Raw genomic sequence first — 19,629 nt, 5'->3', positions numbered from 1 at the left:
GAGACACGAGAACGAATCGTAGGTAAATATAATGAAAACATTACACATCGGCTCGGGTTTTTTTTTTTTTTTTTTTTTTTTTAAAAAGAGACATGGAAAATAGACACCAATATAAAGCTAAGCGATAAACGATGACGAACAAAGTAACACAAACAAGGTTTAAATAACAGCGGACCATGCCAAGCCTCAAGAAACTCAAAGGAGCTACGCCAGGAAATCGTACACATGGCAATCTGCGGTCTTTCCTTACACTTAGGTAGCACGGAAAGCCGGAAACCTCTTGCTCGTTGCCATGTTCCCACCAATCACGTAGCTCCTTTTTCTGCCTTTAAAAGCACACAGAACTCACAATTCCCCTATTCGCTCCGATGAAGGGCTAACGCTCGAAACGTCACCTATTATCATCGTAACGGTGGCCAATTTACCATTTCAACTTTGTTGATATATTCAAATAACTTAGGTCGCTGGTTTATTATCCCAGTCAACTGTACCTATTCCTTTTATAGTTTTGAATCAGCATTTTGATTAGTTTTCCGGAAATTAATATGTTGTCCATATCTTGTGGTTCACAAGCAAGCTGGTAATGGAAGGGTTCATTCTTCGTGGGAGTCGTAGCTTCTAACTTAGGTAATAACAGGATACACGTGGACAATGAAAGACCTTTGCAATTGTGAACTAAAAAGACAAACAAAAAGATCACAGCCACATTGCTTGTCTTGATTTTACAAATCGTGCTGAAAGTTCAACGGCCAGCAGGAGTTAAGATGCATTGAACAAGAAATCTGTCTGTACTAGTTTCTAGGCTTTTATGGTCTCAAAGGTACCTCATTCTATGAAATAAAAAATCCCTAGCCCACCTAACGGAGAACCAAACTTGTCAACAATGCATCAATCTTAATACTCTTGAATCAGCATATCTTTGTTCTTTACCAAACCTCCCCCGCTCTTTTTCTCATTCGCTACAATCGCGCCGTTTTCTATTTCACTCCGTTTTACAGACTGAACTTCTCGAATTCAAACAGGCTAAAAAAATATATTATAAACGGTTGATAACACCATTTTGAAAACATTTTTTCTTATATATTTATGACAAGATGGCTTTTCATAAATTTTTAGTCCGTAGTGTTTACGATGCAATGCATCTGGTGCAAAGAAAACAGCCAATTGGATGCTCCTCGCAAGAAGCATTTTACCGATATTATCATGAAAAACCCGTCAGAAACTGGGCTCATATCATGAATCATCATTATCATAGGACTTTTTCACAATTATACTACTGACTCTTACACCTTTTACTGCAATTGATTGTCGACACAAAACTGAAACAAATTGTATTTAGTGTGGGTTTATGGCAAAGTGTTCCAACAGAAGTGAAGTGGATTTGTTTTCAAAGTACTTACTAACATCTTGAGGTGAGTGAAAGCTGACAAGTTGTTCCTCGAGTTGAAAACAAAAGGTTAATTTTTGCCACCAGATGCGTCAAACATTAACAGTTTTTCAGTTGTATATCTTGCGCATAACTCCGAACACTCCGTTATCATCTCAGTCTCGTACCTCGCATTAGACATTGATGTGGACGAAAAACTCGAAATTACTGTATTCAAAACAAAATTTGGTCATGTCTGATGCATGCACGCAGAACGACAACGAAAGAAATGTATTGTATAATATAGATTGCGCTAGTGCATTACTGCAAGTTTTCTCTTGCGACTGAATTTTCTCTCAATTTTGTCTTCAATTTTACGCTTTTTCAATACTCTTCTAAGTAATGTTAAGACTTTGTCAGAAAGTGAGACTTTATATACACGACAGTAAGTGGGGCAAAACCAGATTCTGTATGGTTAAAATATGATCTCATCTAAACGCAAGATCGGCCTCCAGTCTCTTCAAGATTTCAAAACTTCTCTTGAAAATAAAGTCCTGTTGGACAGGGTACGAATTTTAATCAGACACTGATTCACTGTTGAAAAGTATCGGCGCTCTTACACGAAGTTCGAACCTTCTCGGTGACTGGAAAAACAATCCGTGTTTCCACAAATGGTGAGAGTCGTTCAAATGAAACTTCAAATCCTTAAAAAGGTAACACTTAAATAAATGGTCACTTCGTTTACAAGATGGCTAGGTAAAAAGAAATTTGACATCAATATCATTTTCAAGACAGACACCAGTTTCTTTCTTTGAAATTTTTAGATCTAAAAATTGTCGATGAATTTACTTCTGAAAACTATCAGAGATTATGATAAAATATTTAGTTTCAATAGATATTCCTCCGTGAAATTGAAGTCAGAATGTCAAACGAAGTCTAAGAAAGAAGGGAAAAAAGAAACGTGCAAAAAATGGAAATACGAAAGGCGAAACTGTTACGACCAGCTGCTGCAGAATCTAGAAATGAATTTAAACTATCGGATGTCTATTTTTCAGTTTTTATAACAATTTTTGGATTGGTAACGAAATTTTACGACGCATTCAGTGGTGTGACAACATGCTCTCTAGAGTATTTTCAGATAAACTTTTCAGGTAATATATCAAGCCGGCACATTGAATATTCACAACTGGCAGGAAAATTATGCATGTAATTTAACTTAACTGAGAACCAGCTGTTCATAGATATTAACAGGAAGAGAGTTTTAATGTTCTGCACATGACGGGGAAGACGGAACAATGGGTTCATTATCTTTATTTTGCCTTAAGCTTAAATTTCGCCCAAAGTACTTGAACTTCAAAACAAATTTAGATGACGGTAACTGTGTACCTTGGACTGGTTTTTTATAGCAAATTATCGAACTGCCTTGAAATAGAAATCAAAACTGATGCCGCTTTTATTTATTTGAGACTCGATATCTGCTGGAGAGATCTGTCAATATTGTTAGTTCTAGCGTATTCCTACCGTCACTGAACGTACAGTGTTATTCCTTCCAAACTGACTGAATTTTTGCCGAAGCTTGGCCTATCCAAAATATAGATTGTATCGTCTTCATGGAAACAGCTGGTTCATTTCTAGAGTTTGTTTTAGGGTTAGAACAAACGAAACTGAAGATTATGTCTTCTCTTTTCTCCAATTCTTCAGGAAAATGAAGACTAGAGGGACTATGATCTTGATTATTGTGAGTATCGCGTTGGATCAGAAAATTTTTGTAGGTTCAATACATAACTCATAGAAAAACAGACGAAGAAAGTTTTCTTTTACTCAAAGAGGGTCATGACCCAACCCTTAGCAGCAGGCTTTATCCAAGGAATAACCCAGGCTCCCTCTCCACTTTCCATATATGGAGTTGCAGTGACTGAGGGTATCTTACGTTTCTATTACCAGCCAATCAGCTGACAAAAGGGTGTTTTTGTCCTTTTAAATGGTTTCTCCTGCGAAGTTCGAGCAATATTAACATATATTACGTAAATTCTTCTTCTTCTTCTTCTTCTTCTTCTTCTTCAGTTGATTGGCACCATATGTGTTGACATGGTGTTCACACATGAGCCAGGGCGAGGTCATCATGGCCATCATCGTCCCCGAGGAGGGAGAGGTAAGGAAATTCTTTCTCAGTTAAAGGGGATATGACATGCGCAGAGCTGAACCATCTCAGGAACATCATTGATTTTCGATTTCTTTATTATGTAATTCACAATGATAAATGGAGCTGCACAATTCTTAATTTTTTTCGCTGTGTATAGCTAAAAAATAAGGATTTAAGTCTGATCACTGATAATATTTGGCGTTGATCTAAATATGTTGCTGTTACATTTTGTCAATGATAAAGAAAATCTGTTTCCACGCATGACGAAAAGCACCATTAACTCTTCACACCCCGAGACTGACTGGCGTCTAATTTCTCCTGACAGTAACACCGCTGACCGTTGAATTAAACATTATAGTCATGAGAATAACGGAAATGATCGTCAACCAATGAAGCTCTTGATTGTTTGACAAATTTTCCTTGTCAGCACAATATGAAATGCATAGAGAACAGTATGGAGAATATGTAGTTGGCCGTTAGGACATAAAGGGTTAAATGGCGCCATAGAAAGTCATCAGTAGGGGATGTTGCGGTTACAGTTAGTCGTGGATGTATGGCAAGAAGATAAGCATTACGATTAATGCAGATTAGGATTGATGGGAAACATTAAAGCCAATTTCAATCGAGTGTCAACATAATCCGGAGCTGTGTTAGTATTGCTTTAATTCGTTTTGGTTCAGAAAACTCACGCCACTTTTTCAACCAATCAGATTCAAAACTAAAATCAATCGCTACGTGGCCACACGCGTTTTCCCGCGCTTTTTTACTTCGAGTTCTCATTGGTTCCTCGTGATATTTTCCTTGCTGTGATTGGCTGTTGTGATTGCTTTTGTCTTGGTTTTACAGCACTCAATCGCAAATAGCTCTTTAGGAAAATTTGTTAGGCGAGTGAGAGTCTGAATAAAGGCAGATAGTTTCTGAAGAAACTGTTTGGCGCTGCGTCGGTGGGGGTAACGAAATAATTTGAATATATCAACAAAGTTGAAATGGTAAATTGGCCACCGTTACGGTTATAAAAGCTGACGTTTCGAGCGTTAGCCCTTCGTCGGAGCGTCTGGTTTAGGTGCATTGTGTGATGAAAATTTCCAAGTTGCCAGCCCTCGGCCAATTAAGACAGAATTACCGAAATTTAAAGCTCTATGATATTTAAAAATTCACACCACACAGATGTAAACAAACCGCAGCAGAGAAGTTTCACATATTTTCTCAATGGCAAGTCAAGAATCTAGTATTTTTGGAAGTGAATTCATACCAATAACTACATCCCTTTTAACTCGATGGTTTACATAAATATCTGAAGTGAAACGAAGCTAAACCGGACTTCATCTCGAGATTCTAAGGAAATGAACAATAAAATTGGAAGAAACAGTAAGACAGCAGTTTGTATTCAGATATTTCGTATGCGATCATTCAAGCAAGTGTAGTATTAGGTATTTCCGGTTCCGGTTCTGTTCTAGTGTCCCGTTGCACGTTGAGAGCCATGTGCTTTAGGGCCACTTGTTTTGGAATGACTCTATCTTGATATCAAAGCCAAGTTATATTAAAGTAAGTGTTGTCAACATTTAATTGAAAGTACCAAATTAGAAGCTGCCTAAGAAAGGAAATTATTTCAAAAGCAATTAAGAAATCATTATTCAAGTGATTGAGCAGATAAAGTGGTTTCTGCCATGAAAGGAGTGATGCGTGATAACTTTGCGGGAGTTTAATCAAAAGCATTAGCATCAGCATTAGTGTATAAGCCAGAAACACGATAGAAGAAATGAAATAGAAATTAGTATTCAAGTGATCGAGAAAATAAAGTGGCGTCTGCTATGGAAGTGATGCGTGATGACTTTGCGGGAGTCTAATCATAAACATTAGCATCAGCATGAGTGTCTCAGCCAGAAACACGATAGAAGAAATGAATTAGAAATTAGTATTCAAATGATCGAGAAAATAAAGTGGCGTCTGCTATGGAAGTGATGCGTGATACTCTTTGCTGGAGTTTTATCATAAGCATTAGCATCAGCATTAGTGTATAAGCCAGAAACACGATGGAAGAAATGAATTAGAAATTAGCTTTCAAGTGGTCGAGAAAATAAAGTGGCGTCTACTATGGAAGTGATGCGTGATGACTTTGCGGGAGTCCAATCATAAGCATTAGCATCAGCATCAGTAGGGACTTTAAGCAGTCAGGACGGCAACGCCACGGAAGTCGTCGATTAAAAAATTAGTTTCCCCTTTTAGTTAGAACTTCGAAAATGGCTGCATGTGTTTACCGTCTCATAGGGCGCCAGACCTCAAACTCAACATAACGCATAAAAGTAGCGTTGAGTTCCAAATGTAAATTAAAATAAATTGTCGCTGCGGTTTCGCTTCGCAGACGACGCAAATTTTGGTGATTTCACGTCGTTGTTTTGCAAAAGAACGGCTAAGAAATGTACAAAGTTTTAAAACGCACGTGCTGGGCTATTGTTCTACCAATTAGATCTATTGTTTTTCCACGTTCTCGATGCCGTAGCCGTCGTGGTTTGCTTAAAGTCCCTAGTGTATCAGCCAAAAGGATTAAATTAGAAACTGAGCATTCAGCATTGGATTTAGCATGAGTACAGCGCTAGGTTGGCGTAGCACTGAAGGTGATTGTCATCATTGTATTTTTATTACTAATGGATAGGAATAAGTTGTTGATACCTGATACATTTTAATTTGGTTCTTTTTGGTTATTAATTATTAAATGTTACTAACAACTGATAAGCATCAGTATGAGCTTGTTAGCAACGTAAATTAACAATGCAGGCTGTGTTCTGCCATTTTCGCTTAAGGCATTAAAACCAAAACTTTAACAACGATTAAAAATTATTGGAATGTATGCATAAGTACGCATGAGAACTGTCATCAGGTTTGATTAGCATTTGCTGTTATTTCGTTTGCAAGCTTTTAATATAACATTATACCAAACTGAGCATTAAAGATGGTTACATGATTGACGTTGGTAATCTTCTCTAATATATTTTGATTAAATATTATCATTATTATTATAATTATTATTATTGTTAATTTTAGCATATTCATTTATTTTTAAATCTTATTTTTGTTAGCATTATTGGCTGTACCATTAAAATAATAATAATAATGAAAGATTGTGCTAAATATGAATTTGCATGGATTCAATACAAAATCTCTTTGAAATTAACGATGGCGTTTGTTTGACGACTATTGTTTTATTAATTTTAAAAGCAGCAGCATATCTCTCATTAGTTCATGTGTCTTTATCGAAAATAGAGCTGACAAGTACATTTTTTTCAGCCGAGTATTAGAGTCATAACCTCCGAAGGCATTAGCATGAAAATTAACGTTTCTTAAAAGTTGTTAAGAGATTCATATTATTGTTTTAAGCTGCCATTATCATTAACGTTGTTATGTTCATTAGTAATTAGCATCCTTGTTGTTAACTAAGCCTTTTCCTTATAATTTGCAATCAAAGAACTGTTCGAGGCTATCATGAGAAATAAAAAAAAAAGTGGTGTGAGTATTAGCGTAATGGAGTACCTCTTATTTTATTACTGGAATGTGATAACGCGATTAATACATGTTAAGATTATAACTAATATTACAATTATTATTAATAATCTCATTATTTTCTCTTAGTAAAATTAATCACTTAGAATAGGATTAGATGTCGTTTAGTATGGTACGTGTTCAATTATTTTGCCAATGACAAGGTCGGAGGCCCTGGTGATATTAAGAGTTAAATTAAGTACTAGTGCCTCATGGATGGAAGGAATTTAAGCTGTAGCAAAGTGAGAATGCAAACTGTTTCCGATTAAAAGTTGTGTCTGCATTTTATTAAGAAGGCATTTACCAGATAGTGATGTTATAATCATTAATGCTATTTCTAATACGGGCATAAGTTCCTGATGCTTTTAGAATAAGCAAAGCGTGGTCATCACGTGAAAACCAGTGGGCCAATGAGAATTTAGGGTAGGTGGCAAGAAACGCTGGAAAACATTATTACAAATTTTGTATCTGATTGGTTGAGGGGATGGTGCGAATTTTCTCGACCAATCATAGAAAAGAGGGAAGAAAATCCCGGATGAGATACTGGAAAACTTTTGGCGCCTTTTTACTAAATTAGATTTAATAAAATAAAGGATTAGTATCACTGTTAAAATCAGTGTTAGTATTAGCATGTTAGCGTAAGCATTAGAAGCATGGGTGATAGAATCAGTATAAGTATCAATTAAGAAGTGGAATCATTTGGGAATCGATTCTAAGTAGCACAAGTATTAGTATTAGCTCCACTGTTTAGCGTTTAACCCGGCATCAGATATGAAATTAGGAAGTGAAGCAAGAGGAGCATAGCGTTTAAATATGTTTAAGTCTGAGAATTAAAGCAAGATTATTGAAATTAGTCACAAAAGGTACAATTATGGCGAGGGTTAGTCGCAGAAAAAACTGCATATAATGTTAAGGTACTGATATAAGACATGCATCGCCATTAAGCTTCGCCCATGTTACCATATAGACGGCTTGGATTACGGCCAATATGGTGGTGTTAATGTGAGTGGCCAATATGGTGGTGTTAATGTGAGCGGTATTAATTGTATCATCTATTTTGTGTCATACTGACCAGTTAAGCAGCATTCCAGTTAGCATTAGTAGCATATTAGAGCCTGACCGGACATTTGCTAGATGAAAGATGTCAAGATTAGAAACCCTGAAAGAAAGTATTAGTCAAAAGTATTATCAAATGACTGGAAAGAAACGAAGGGCAAACGTGTCTTTCAGGTGCAAAGCTTTCAAAGAAGCGAACGTTAGCGCTCGTGTAATTTCGATTATTCTTATTTTGAAAAGCCCGTCTGCCTATATCAATGAGGCATATTGAATTATACTTAGTACTCATGTGTGGTTGACGTGTCACTTCGTATTTACTTATTAGACTCGAAAAGAAAATCAAACAATGCCAGATGTTAGTTTAAAAGGTTCAAAGTTCCTTCATATGGTAAGCCTATTAGTACTGGCTTTCTTAGCTGAATTAAAACCTGAAAAACATAAGGTTACATCATAGCTAAATGCATCGCAAGATCGTTATTGATTGTGTTATGAGGCACTTGATACGAAATACATAACAAGTACGTGGTATGGCATAAGTTAAGTTTGGATATCAAATGTAATGAAATGTAATGTGCTTGCGGTTATTTGGAAGTTTACTCAGAAGTAGTGACCATGTTAAAAAACAAACTGTTAGTACAAAATGACGGCCATGGTTGTTATCTGTGATGTTGAATTGCTGATTTTGCACTCTCTGCAATGTTAGTGGCGAACATTTGAGTTATCCTTTCCAGTATAATATGATCAGGTAAGTTGTGAAGAGGTTTGTTAGTCTGTGATTTGGCAGCGGAAAATGCGGTACAGATATGACTGCTCTCTTGTAATTATTGACTGTGCTCAGCCAGCTGTTCTTTTGATCATGTCGTGTTCAGTAAAGAGCCACTGATGGCTGTCGCAGGCAGTGGTATGAGAATTTTGTCAAGTTATCATTAGCAAACAAGGTGTCGTCCATGTTTTCAAACCATTCTTAGAGCTTGGCGAGGCTATTAGCTACAAGAGAGCTTTCGATTGAATGTCGTGAGACCATGACCAGGGAATTGCATCGGCCAACCAGATGAAAGAGAAATTTCTTAATCAGCCAATAGGAACCCAAACGGAACCCAAACAACTTACGTTAAGCGCGGGAAAACGTTGGTGACCAAGTAGTGATTGGTTTTAGCTTTTAATCTGATTGGTCGGAAATTTAGCACGAGTTTTCTCGACCAATGACAGAGCGTGGTAAAGTAAAAAACCAAAGCAATTCCCGATTACTTCCAACACTCAATCGAAACTTTCTCTGAGATGCTGGTATCGTTACGTTAACTCTGAAATGTGAAGTCCTCTCCTGAGCCCTGCAAGGACATTGTAGCTTGCTCTGGCTGTTTCCGGTCAATTCCAGTTGTGAACAAAATGCTGAGGTTTTCCTATCAAAAATAAGTGTAACAGACGCAAAAAGTAAATAATTACTTGAATGAAAAAGTTAAAAAGAAGCCCATACAGCAGTAAGAAGATGATTTGGAAGTAACAAGTTGAAAATTAATCGTAGTCTTGACTTTCGTTTTCCTTTGAGTTCTTTTATGACACTGAAAAATCTCGTAAAAATGCTCTACACTAATTTGTGTTCTCTTTTTTTGTGGATGCCGGAGTCTCTCATTCTCTCACTCTTACGGTCAGCTCTGTCCAGTCATGTTTAGCCTTTCAAAGTCATCTGCTCTAGAGGCAAGAAACAGACAAAATTTTGAAAAATTGCCTTCTGGAAACAGAGTGGTTTTTTAATTCAAACTTAAAACGCGGTTCAACTTCTTTTATCAAATGGAATTTATCTATTGGCATTTAACAAGAGGATGTAACAGATTATAGAATGCTTTTTGATTGCGTATTGTATAAACAAGGTCAAAGTTATTAGAACAGACAATCAGAAGAAAGCAAAATACTTTGCAGAGCCAATCAGAACTCAAACTGTATAAAGCGCGGGAAAACGCGACGGACCAAGTTCTGGTTGATTTTATTTTTGCATCTGATTCGTTGAAAGAGCGGCGCGAGTTTTTCTGGACCAATCACAGAGTGAAGTGAAGCAAAACTAAGGCAATTCCGGATTGCTTTCGATATTCAATTGAACACTGATCTATACGAAAATCATGTTTTAAGTCATATTAAAGGAACCGCCCCAAAGAAAATCTTCATTATTTCTGATTTGTCAGTTTTCATTACAAACCCTCAAAGAATTTTAACCTATATTAACTGGTGTTAGTGTCGCAATTTTATTTTCATTGAGCTAATATATTATTTCCAACTCTCTTTGAAAAGGTTCTTTTCAAGGAAAAATATGGGTTGTATGCTATTGTCTTAACGTGAAACGAATGTGACGGTTTAATGTCTTTCACAAACTAAGGTCTACGTGGTTTTTTAAGACAGCGGAACTGCGAAGTTTGATATTTCTTTGACGCCAACACGAGTGAAACCCAACTCAAATTTGATTGTACCTTCTGAAAAGTCTTCACTGAGTTTGTGATTTATACGTACCACTCACCTGTTGATGAACGCATCAGATGTCAAACAAGGATGCTAGCTTGTAACTTTCACCTGCTGTTTGAGTTTAACGCCTTGTTAACTGTTAATAAAGTGTCACAGCCTTTTGAATTCCCCTCTGGAGCTCGCCCATTGTAGTCTTTCTCGTTGTTTAACAACAAGCAGATGAACAAAAGGTCTGCTTCGTTTAGTTTTTCAGACTTGCTTCACACACACTGGGAGAGCCTTTGCTGAGTGATATCATACTTATGATATAGCTTTACAGATCTTTCTGTCTCTCATTTTTGGTGGCGACTCCACTGTTCTCTGTTAAAGTTCACTTATTGTTCATTTGGATGGAATGGAAACTTTGTTCTTCTCTGCCATTACCGCATTTATGGCTAAATCAGAACGAGTCTTGCTGCGTCCTCGAAGGAATGGTCTTAAATTTTGGGTGATTCGTCTTCGGGGTCCTAATCTTCTGTACTAGACATTGTTTGGCAGAAAAAACTGCTCATGCCATCAGCAATCTGCGCGCAATAAAAAATAAATCAAGGGTTGAAAGGATGGAAATTGACTTTCCTAGAAAATCGTTGTTTAATCTGGCGATTTATGTAACTGTCAAAGATATAAAAAAATATCCCTTTTTACTCACCTGGTTCTAGGTTGATATCGGTCAGTATCGGCCCTGTGAGCACAGCATGAACGCTTCGTGGGAGAATGAGTGACTCGCGGCAGGGTCAATTGGTTTTACGTAACTTTTTTCAATAGCGTAAGACCGGATGAAATCATTTTCTTTACTGCGCTTTGATTGGCTAGAATCCCAAGTTGTTGATGTAATAAACTATTCATACATGGTTTTATGGATGACTCGGTTGAAATGGCAGCGACCTTTTGAGACAAACATAACAGGTGATTCGGTTCTGTCGGTATGTAGTACCTGCTTTGGTTAAGTGACCGTGACACAAAAATACAGTGGAAATTATTTTGGGTGTGAGATAGTATGACTCGTGCCAATCATTACAAACAGAAGGCAGTTTGTTCCATCAATTATCTCCTCTTTTTCGTGGACTTCTGAAACAGCAGTGTGGGATTGCTATTGCGATTCGCAGCAGGTGGAGAGCAGGGAGTTTACTTAACACATGCTCAAGCAAACAACTGAGTGAACAAAATAAATAGATGGATTCACCGCCTGAAATTCAAAACAAAACTTAGATTTAGCAATTTCTCCCACAGGTAATATTGGATATCACCAGTTCACAGTTTATTTTTCTTCTAAGAATTCACAATAGAATTTTTCCACTCAAACGGACAGAAGTGTCTGGCTATTGAATGACCTAAGACTTCTCAAGGGCCATAAGAAATCATCATCTGGGCGGCTTATTCGAAAATCTGTGTTCACCCTGAAAGTGTAGACATTGGATACGATGATGCCATTCTGTTTTTAAAGATGATACAAATAAGTTTGTTTTCTGGAATTAGGGAAAATAGCCTGAAAAATCATTAGTTATTCTACAATTTCCATCGGACAAATGTCAGTTTTTTTAGCTGATAGAGGACGAGGTCGTCAGAATATATTAAGAAGCTGATCTTATAGAAAATGACATTCATTTAGAATATCTTTGTATTCATATCTTTGTATTTCAAATTCATAGCATAGGGATTAGTCTTAGCTCGATCAAAAATTATGTTAGCTAGGAGAATTCATCGGTTCGTCATAATCAGTTAAATATTCCCTTAAAACGTGTTACCAGTCTGTTCAAGTGATAATGTGAAAATATCAGAAATTATGATCACAAGCAATTTCGTTTTGTTTCCTCGTCTCATGCGAATAATGTTTCTCTGATCAGTTAAGGATATTTCATGACTTCTGTTTCCCTTTAAAATTAACACATCGATAGTGGTTTAGCATCGATTCGGTTTTTTACCAAAATATCGACGCCAAATAAAACGATTCTTCCAGTGCGTGACACGCCGACGCGAGCAGCGTTGTCTGGACTCTTATCGACAACGACAAATTGGGCAATCAGATTGAGACATTACTACCAATTGTGGTAAAAAGTGAGATCTGTCTCAAAAAACTGCTGGTAGCTATTTACTTTTTAATCGGTCAATAAACTGTTAAAAATCAGTGAAAGGTTCCGGCAGTTTTGTTTTTCTTTTGAAAAAAAAAAAGCCATTTAAGACTAATTCTAATTGTTTAAATCTGCTGGAAACAAATCTTCTGAGATTAGTTTTAACGGAACAAACTGTAAAGTTGTTATCTATTTCATGTGAATGTTGTTCGATGAGATAAAATGTTAAAAAAATACCCGATTTTTTAAATATTGCTGGTAATTTGGCTTCTTAAGTGAAACTGGGTATTTGGCAATTTTGACCACTTTTGTGAAACAAGCTTTCAGCAGAAACGTTCATCTTCTCAATGCTAAAAAGCAGTCTCACGTAATTAAAAATGGCAACCTCTTTGAGGTTAGAGGCGGTCTTAACAAAGGCGAAAAGGTTCATTTGCCTCAGTAAGACATAATCTTATCAGAAATGCGATAAAGTTACCTTGTCGACTCATCAAATAAGAAATGGTGTCTTCAACGTTATTGCGCATGACAAGCCATAATCCTACCTTTATAAACCTCCACTCTCCTCAGAAAACCTCTCCTTTTATTACATCAAATTAGATTAGGTTCCCCACTTCAAGAACTCGATCAGTCTATTGGGACGCACAGGTTACTGTCATACACATGTAATATCTTCAACTCTTATTGGTCCACTCCCACTCTAGGGGGACCCCATCACAGGAGGCCAACGGGAAGGCCTCCATCAAGACATCCGTTTGGAGGCCCCCCCAGTGCGAGGCCTTCGAGGCCTTCGGGACATCCCATAAGGAGAGGAGCCGGTGAGTAAACTAAATCTGTCTTGAGTGCTTTTTATATACCTGCGTGGGCCAGTGATTATTCATCGCTTGGGTGGGGGCAGCGGAGGGAGGGATCGGAGGATTTTAGGTGATCACACGGGTTTTAGAGGGAACAGTGGAGGAATCAGACGTCACCAACAGAGTATAAAGGGGGACTATAGAAAACTGACTGTCGATTAACCACCACTTAGGGGGGATCAGGTACAACTTATCGTGTATCATGTCTTTTTTTACACCCAGTCTCCATCTTTTAGAAGTGTTTACTGTAGCTGACAGCTAGACCAAACGCTCAGCTCCTTTTCTCTCCGCTTTGCTTTTCGTTTGAGGAGCGCGCGCGGCATAGGAGAGAGAGAGAGAGGTAATGCTTGTTCGTGGAAAGGAAGCCTCAGAAAAATGTATGGCCCCCATTCAAATTATCAACACTGTGTTGAACGACATGACCAATGTTCGTGATGCGTCTACCTCACCAAGGACATGTTCCGTTTTTCATTTTCCAGAAGCAGAAATTTCCAGGTGTCTTCTAGAAGATGTATCATCTATTCTAACTTCCCGATTAAGCGCTAAGGCCGGAAAAGACAACTTCGCCGCGTACTTCGCCGGCTGCCAACGGAACGGAAGCTACAAGTGTCATCAGAAGTGGCCAGCAGTTGGTTTATCGTGGCAATCAGATCCTCAAGGTCGCGTAATGGAGAACACTTTGACAAGGGGAAAGAGTCAGTGTTCGCGTGAAAGAGGTATCACTGATTTTGTCTGCGTTTCAGATGTCCGGACTTGGGCTCGTAAACCTCATTAAACCTTTGACCTCTAAGAGTGACCAACATCTAAATTCTCCTTACATTATCACCTCTAAATCACACCGATTACGGTCACATCTAATTTCTCCTTACATTATCACCTCTAAATCACTCCGATTATGGTCACAAGAATGATGCAAATGATCACCAACTAAAGACGCCCTTGATTGTTAAACAAATTCTCCTTGTCAGCACCTAAGGAAATTTATAGAGAACGGTTTGGAGAATATGCATACTGATGTCAGGGTTTGAAGGGTTACACTTCCTGAGCACAATAGGAAGAGAACACAAATGTGTTTTATACTTTGACGTGTTTCTTTCGATTGGTTTTCCTGTGTTTCATAAATTCCGTCTAGAAAAGTTTCTTAATTGCTATGAAATTATTTCTCCAGGAAAAGGAAGATGGTTGCTCCTATAAAAGCAAGCAGACGAAATGTTAAAAGTGGATTTATTTAGATTTCAGGTTGGCCCTGATATGCACTCGAGGTTCAAGAAAGTTGCAATGTAAGCGAGGAACCATTCTTTCCTTTGTGGACATTAGAACAACTCACATCCACACCCCTGACCACAAGTGCAGTCGTTACAGAAGAAACAATGGCAACGCTACGGTGGCACGTGATCGTCACTGTAGCGTGACTAAGATGATCGAAGAATTACGCAGCCGTTGCCAAGGGAGACAAGAATGCTGGATAAAACTCAATGAAAGACTTATCGGGAAAGCTTGCATCAGAGAGGTGACATTCTTACGGGTGAATTACACTTGTGAACAAAGTAAGTATCTTAGAAGTTTGATTTAGGCTGGCTCACGATACCGTTTTCGTCTATTGAAAGGTTAAATGACTTTTTTCATCGATGTCCGCATCTAATCAGTAACTTCCTCCATCGTTACAGCAGTTTTCGGCAGTTTAGAGCAGTGTCGAAAGTAATCCGCGACAGCTTTGGTTCTGCTTACTTCGCTCTGTGATTGGTCCAGAAAAGTCTCACCACTCTCTCAACCAATCAGATGCAAAACTAAAATCAATCACGACTTGGTCGCCTGCATTTTCCCGCGCTTAAGACAGTTTGGTCGGTTTTACTTTGAGTTCTCATGGGCTCTTAAGGGTATTTCCCTTTTTCTGACTTGCCGTTGGGTAGCTTTAGTTTTGGTTTCATTAAATGTCCTTCTGCCTTTCAGGTGTTTACTCCGAAACATCTGTTTTTCCAGCCAGGACCCAGTTGTTCAAAGGCCGATTAGTGCTAACCCAGGGTTAAACTCTAATCCCGGTTTCTATATTTCTCTGTTCAAAAGCAGTTTTGGAATGATATTCTCAATTCTTTCTAGAGCAATCAATAATCAAATTTTAGACAACTGGAATTACACTGAATTTTCTTATGAAGCTTACAGATCTAAAATCAAATTTCACACTAACCCTGGGTTATCTTATAACCCATCTTTGAAAAAACCCAGCCCAGAACAGGGGCCAGTTGTTCGAAGGCCGATTAGCGCTAACCCAGCAGGGTTAAATTCAAATCCAGGTTTCTATATCTCTCTGCCGGTTCAAAAGCCTTTTTGGCATAATTTACCCAATTCTTTTCAGAGCATTCAATCATAAAATTGTAGACAAATGGAATTACACTGCATTTCTTTTAAAGGTTTCAGATCTGAAATCAAATTTCACATTAACCCCGGGTTATCCTAACCCATCTTTGGACAACCCGACCCTGACTTTTAAAAAGGAAAATTAGGGTGTATAATCGAGAGTTAAAATCTTATGTTAACAGGGATGATTTTGCCATTGGTAAATACCATACGGTATCATGTGACCGTATTGTATAGAATTATTTCCATCAACCTGGGTGCTTTGGATAGCTCATTTTCATACGTAGACGAACCAGCGCTATATCTAACTGTATTCTCCATTTACTATAAAGGAACAAGTGAATTGGTTGAAAGTTCTGAGAGACTGGACCGTCCAACGTATCCGGATTACCTTGACAAGCTATGCCCCGAGACTTACGACGAAGAATCAGGAGACGAAATCAGCGATGACGACATCAGTGATGATGGTGACGACAACACTTATGACGACTACGATGGTGATGATGGCTGGAGTGATAATGATGATGAGGACTACCGCAGGGGATATAACGAAGATGCTCGTGATATTCTCGACGATGAAATGGCTCATATGAAGGGTTTACTGTTCACACTGTTTGAGCAGAAGAGAGGAAATAATCGCCGCCCACGGTATAACTGGATTAAACAACCTGACTTGTACAACGAATTCAAATTTAACCCTCCTTCAGGTAAGACCGAAAATTACAGCCATTTTAGGGGGTTTGCTTGGTCGAGGGAGAGAGGAGAGGGGGGAGGGTGTCATGTGACTTCATTCTCTGCCAAGAACTAGTTATAACTATGACACAACACAATTAACTTTGCATGCTATCATTTTCAGTAAGGAACTAATTTGGGAATATCTGCTGGTATCAGGTTCAGGGAGTGGCGCTCGCCTCCCACTGCTGTGGTGCAGGTTTGATTCCCAGACCTGGCGTCATATGTTGAAAAAGTGGAAAAGAAGAGCTACATCGTGGAAGATCCGCCGCTAAATTCCCATTTATTTACTCCCACTATGAAATTTCATCCCTAGCCCCCGTCACCCACAATATAAAGAGGGTCAGAGGGGAGATGGAGTGACCTGGGGGGAGCGTAGCTTGACACCCCAAACAATGGCTGCAAAGGAGACTCAGATCAGAAGGAAAGTAATGAATTCAAAACAAAATAAGTGTCAAAAATCTGAGTTCCGCGCAAGAAAACATCGTTGTATTAAGGGTACACTGGTCTAGCAATGAAAGAAAAAGTAAAGTCTGCTTACAAGGCAAGTGGCCCATCACGCCGGCGCTTAACTCTGGTTTCTTTAGCATGAAGCGACTAGGAGTATTTCTACTCCCCCCTGGATGGGATGCCAGTCCATCGCAGGGTTACCCCCAGCATTAAATTTGCCGGTACCCATTCAAACACCTGGGTGAAGAGAAGCACTGTGAGAGTGAAGTGTCTTGCCTAAGAACACAACACGATGTCCCCGGCCGGGGCTCGAACACGGACCACTCGATCCGGAATCTAGCGCACCAACAGTGAGGCCACCGCGCCTCCACCAGCAATAAAAGAAAACAATGATCGAAAGATTTTAATCTTATTCTATATCTGTGTATTTTATACATTTTCAGAACTTACCTATTTTTTTATTCATTTATCTATTCATGCTATTTTTCAGTTTGCCCAGAGAATCTCCCATTACTGTCGAATTGCAACCAGAACCTGTGCAAGAACGTGAAGTGTGACAATGAAAGGAATTTCAGCTGCAGGGTCAACCCATGTGGAACTTGCAGACCCGAGTGTTACGATGTGAAAGGACACAAAGTGCAGACTCCTCGAGGTAACAATAAAAAGTGACCCGCTTCTTGATCTGGTCTTTGCTCAGGAGCTGGAGGTGATATCCAGCTCTAATTCGGGAATTTTACGAAACAAAATTCGTCCAGGCTTCAATTAAATTAACTTGTATACGCATTCCCAGAAATCAGGTCTTATCCGCAATGTCAAGATTTGGTCATGCGTAGGAAAAGATCGATGTTCTGCAAGTCTGACGGAAACTTCTCAATTCCTGGTCATTCTAGCATTACCACAAGCTATTGTCTTAATACATACCATCCTTGTGAGAATATTGTTTTCGTTTTACAGCCTTAACAAGGTGCGAGTATCAGCGTATAGAAATGCGACGCCATAGTCTTTACAGTTACGTTCCGAGATGTAATGAAAATGGAAGCTTTGCTGAAATTCAGTGTTACCATGAGGTCAAGAAATGTTGGTGTGTTGACGAAGAAGGAAGAGAGAGGAACGGTACAAGACAGAGAGGAGCACCCTCGAATTGTAGCGAAGGGGTCCAAGGTAAGAGAAACAAATACACTTTGTCTTTGAGTTTAGATAGCAATTCGTTGAGATATAGTTATTAAGTGTCTTGGAGAAACAGGTTCCGGATTCGTCTTTTTGCTAGCCTCGACTTGATGTGCTCAACCCACATTTTCTGACGGTAGTTTACATATTACTGAGGAACGAAAATAAAGTTTAACAAGCATCCCCGCATCTTATATAGTTGCTGCCTAGCCCATTTCCTCCGAGAGTATGTGAGGGGTTAGCAACATTTATAAACGGCATTACAGTTTAACAAATCAGATTGTCAAAGATAAAGATCGAATCGCTGATTCGCTTTAACCGAACTGAAGCACGTTGTCCAGGTTTTCGTCTTTCAATTAAACGAAATATGTAAGTTTAAATACGATCGAGTATGCAAAAGAATTATTCAGACTGATCTGTTATACCATGGTATCGTTTTAGTTTTGTCACCCTGTCAAACAGCCCAACTTAACATCAAAGATCTGGGGGAACAATTCTGTGTGATGTCTGAGAGGTACGAACGGACTGCAAAGACTTTGAAACTTAGAGCACAAAATGCAACACTGTGGAGGAAGCAAAATAATGAAAGCTTGCGACTTGTTTGGCAGCGGGAAAAAATCTGCCGTAAGCTTACACGGGTAACTCACCTGTACGCGATAAATACAAATGTACCGACTTGTGCAGCAGACGGAAGTTATGACAGCAAACAGTGTACATCGTCTAGAAAATTCTGTTGGTGCGTTGACAAAAATGGGAGGCCGAGGGAGAAAATGCAAATAAAACGATACGAAGAACTCAACTGTTCCAAGACTGCAGCTGGTAAGAATGAGGTAACATAGGGTTGTGAAAGAATATAAGGTAGGGGTAAGTGTGTTTTTGAGCCAAGAAGCCCATTGGTGGGAGCATAATCCAGCTTGCCTGCAATGATCAATTCTTTTTCTTTGTAACCTGCGGAGGTCAAAAATGATTTATTTAATTCAATTGTTACTTATTGCTATTTTAATTTGGTGCTTTGAGTGAGGATAAGAGAATGACAGACCGCATGGAGACCAATTTTGTCGATGAAAACTGCGTATATAAAATATGAACTCATTTCTTTAACAAGAATTCACGATGGGTATTTTCTGCTGCGAAGAGACTCCCGTTTTCGCCTAAAGCTAAAGATATTTGAATTGGAGTCGACTTTTCCATGCTAAGGTCTGAATTGTTCCTCTGTGTTTCCTCGTTTTCTTATGACATAGAAGGTCTCAAATTCGTTTGTCACTGGCTTGAATTACTGAAGTCCCCTCCTTTCAGTAACTTGCGGAAAACAATCACTCGTCCCTCATCATCCACAAGTTGAATATGATTAATCTTTTTCACTCCGAAGGTCTTTCAATTTCAGCTATGAAAATGTTGGTGTTGGATCAAATA

General features: G+C 38.6%; 1 protein-coding gene and 1 long non-coding RNA gene across 2 annotated transcripts in view; one reads left to right on the top strand and one right to left on the bottom strand.

Annotated features, from left to right (window-relative positions):
- Positions 1-983: 983 nt before the first annotated feature.
- Positions 984-19,629, top strand: part of LOC111334939 (uncharacterized) — a 20,390-nt gene continuing 1,744 nt past the window's right edge. The window contains exons 1-10 of the mRNA XM_088763279.1: positions 984-1,412; positions 3,068-3,104; positions 3,431-3,518; positions 13,363-13,476; positions 13,992-14,228; positions 14,745-15,059; positions 16,200-16,574; positions 17,540-17,701; positions 18,004-18,210; positions 18,658-19,035. Of these exons, the coding sequence (XP_088619405.1) occupies positions 3,072-3,104; positions 3,431-3,518; positions 13,363-13,476; positions 13,992-14,228; positions 14,745-15,059; positions 16,200-16,574; positions 17,540-17,701; positions 18,004-18,210; positions 18,658-19,035 (1,909 nt within the window). The 5' untranslated portion in view covers positions 984-1,412; positions 3,068-3,071. The remainder of the gene's footprint in view (positions 1,413-3,067; positions 3,105-3,430; positions 3,519-13,362; positions 13,477-13,991; positions 14,229-14,744; positions 15,060-16,199; positions 16,575-17,539; positions 17,702-18,003; positions 18,211-18,657; positions 19,036-19,629) is intronic.
- LOC111334941 (uncharacterized) lies at positions 3,587-13,223 on the bottom strand. The gene is made up of 4 exons (XR_016002509.1): positions 13,204-13,223; positions 11,242-11,778; positions 10,609-11,116; positions 3,587-9,502 (listed from the first exon to the last, which is right to left on the bottom strand). It is a non-coding gene; the product is annotated as an uncharacterized LOC111334941 (long non-coding RNA).

Source organism: Stylophora pistillata, chromosome 6 (genome assembly GCF_964205215.1).
Source record: "Stylophora pistillata chromosome 6, jaStyPist1.2, whole genome shotgun sequence".
NCBI lineage: Eukaryota > Metazoa > Cnidaria > Anthozoa > Scleractinia > Pocilloporidae > Stylophora > Stylophora pistillata.
Note: the sequence above shows the minus strand (reverse complement) of the source record. Positions and strands in the feature narration are given on the sequence as shown.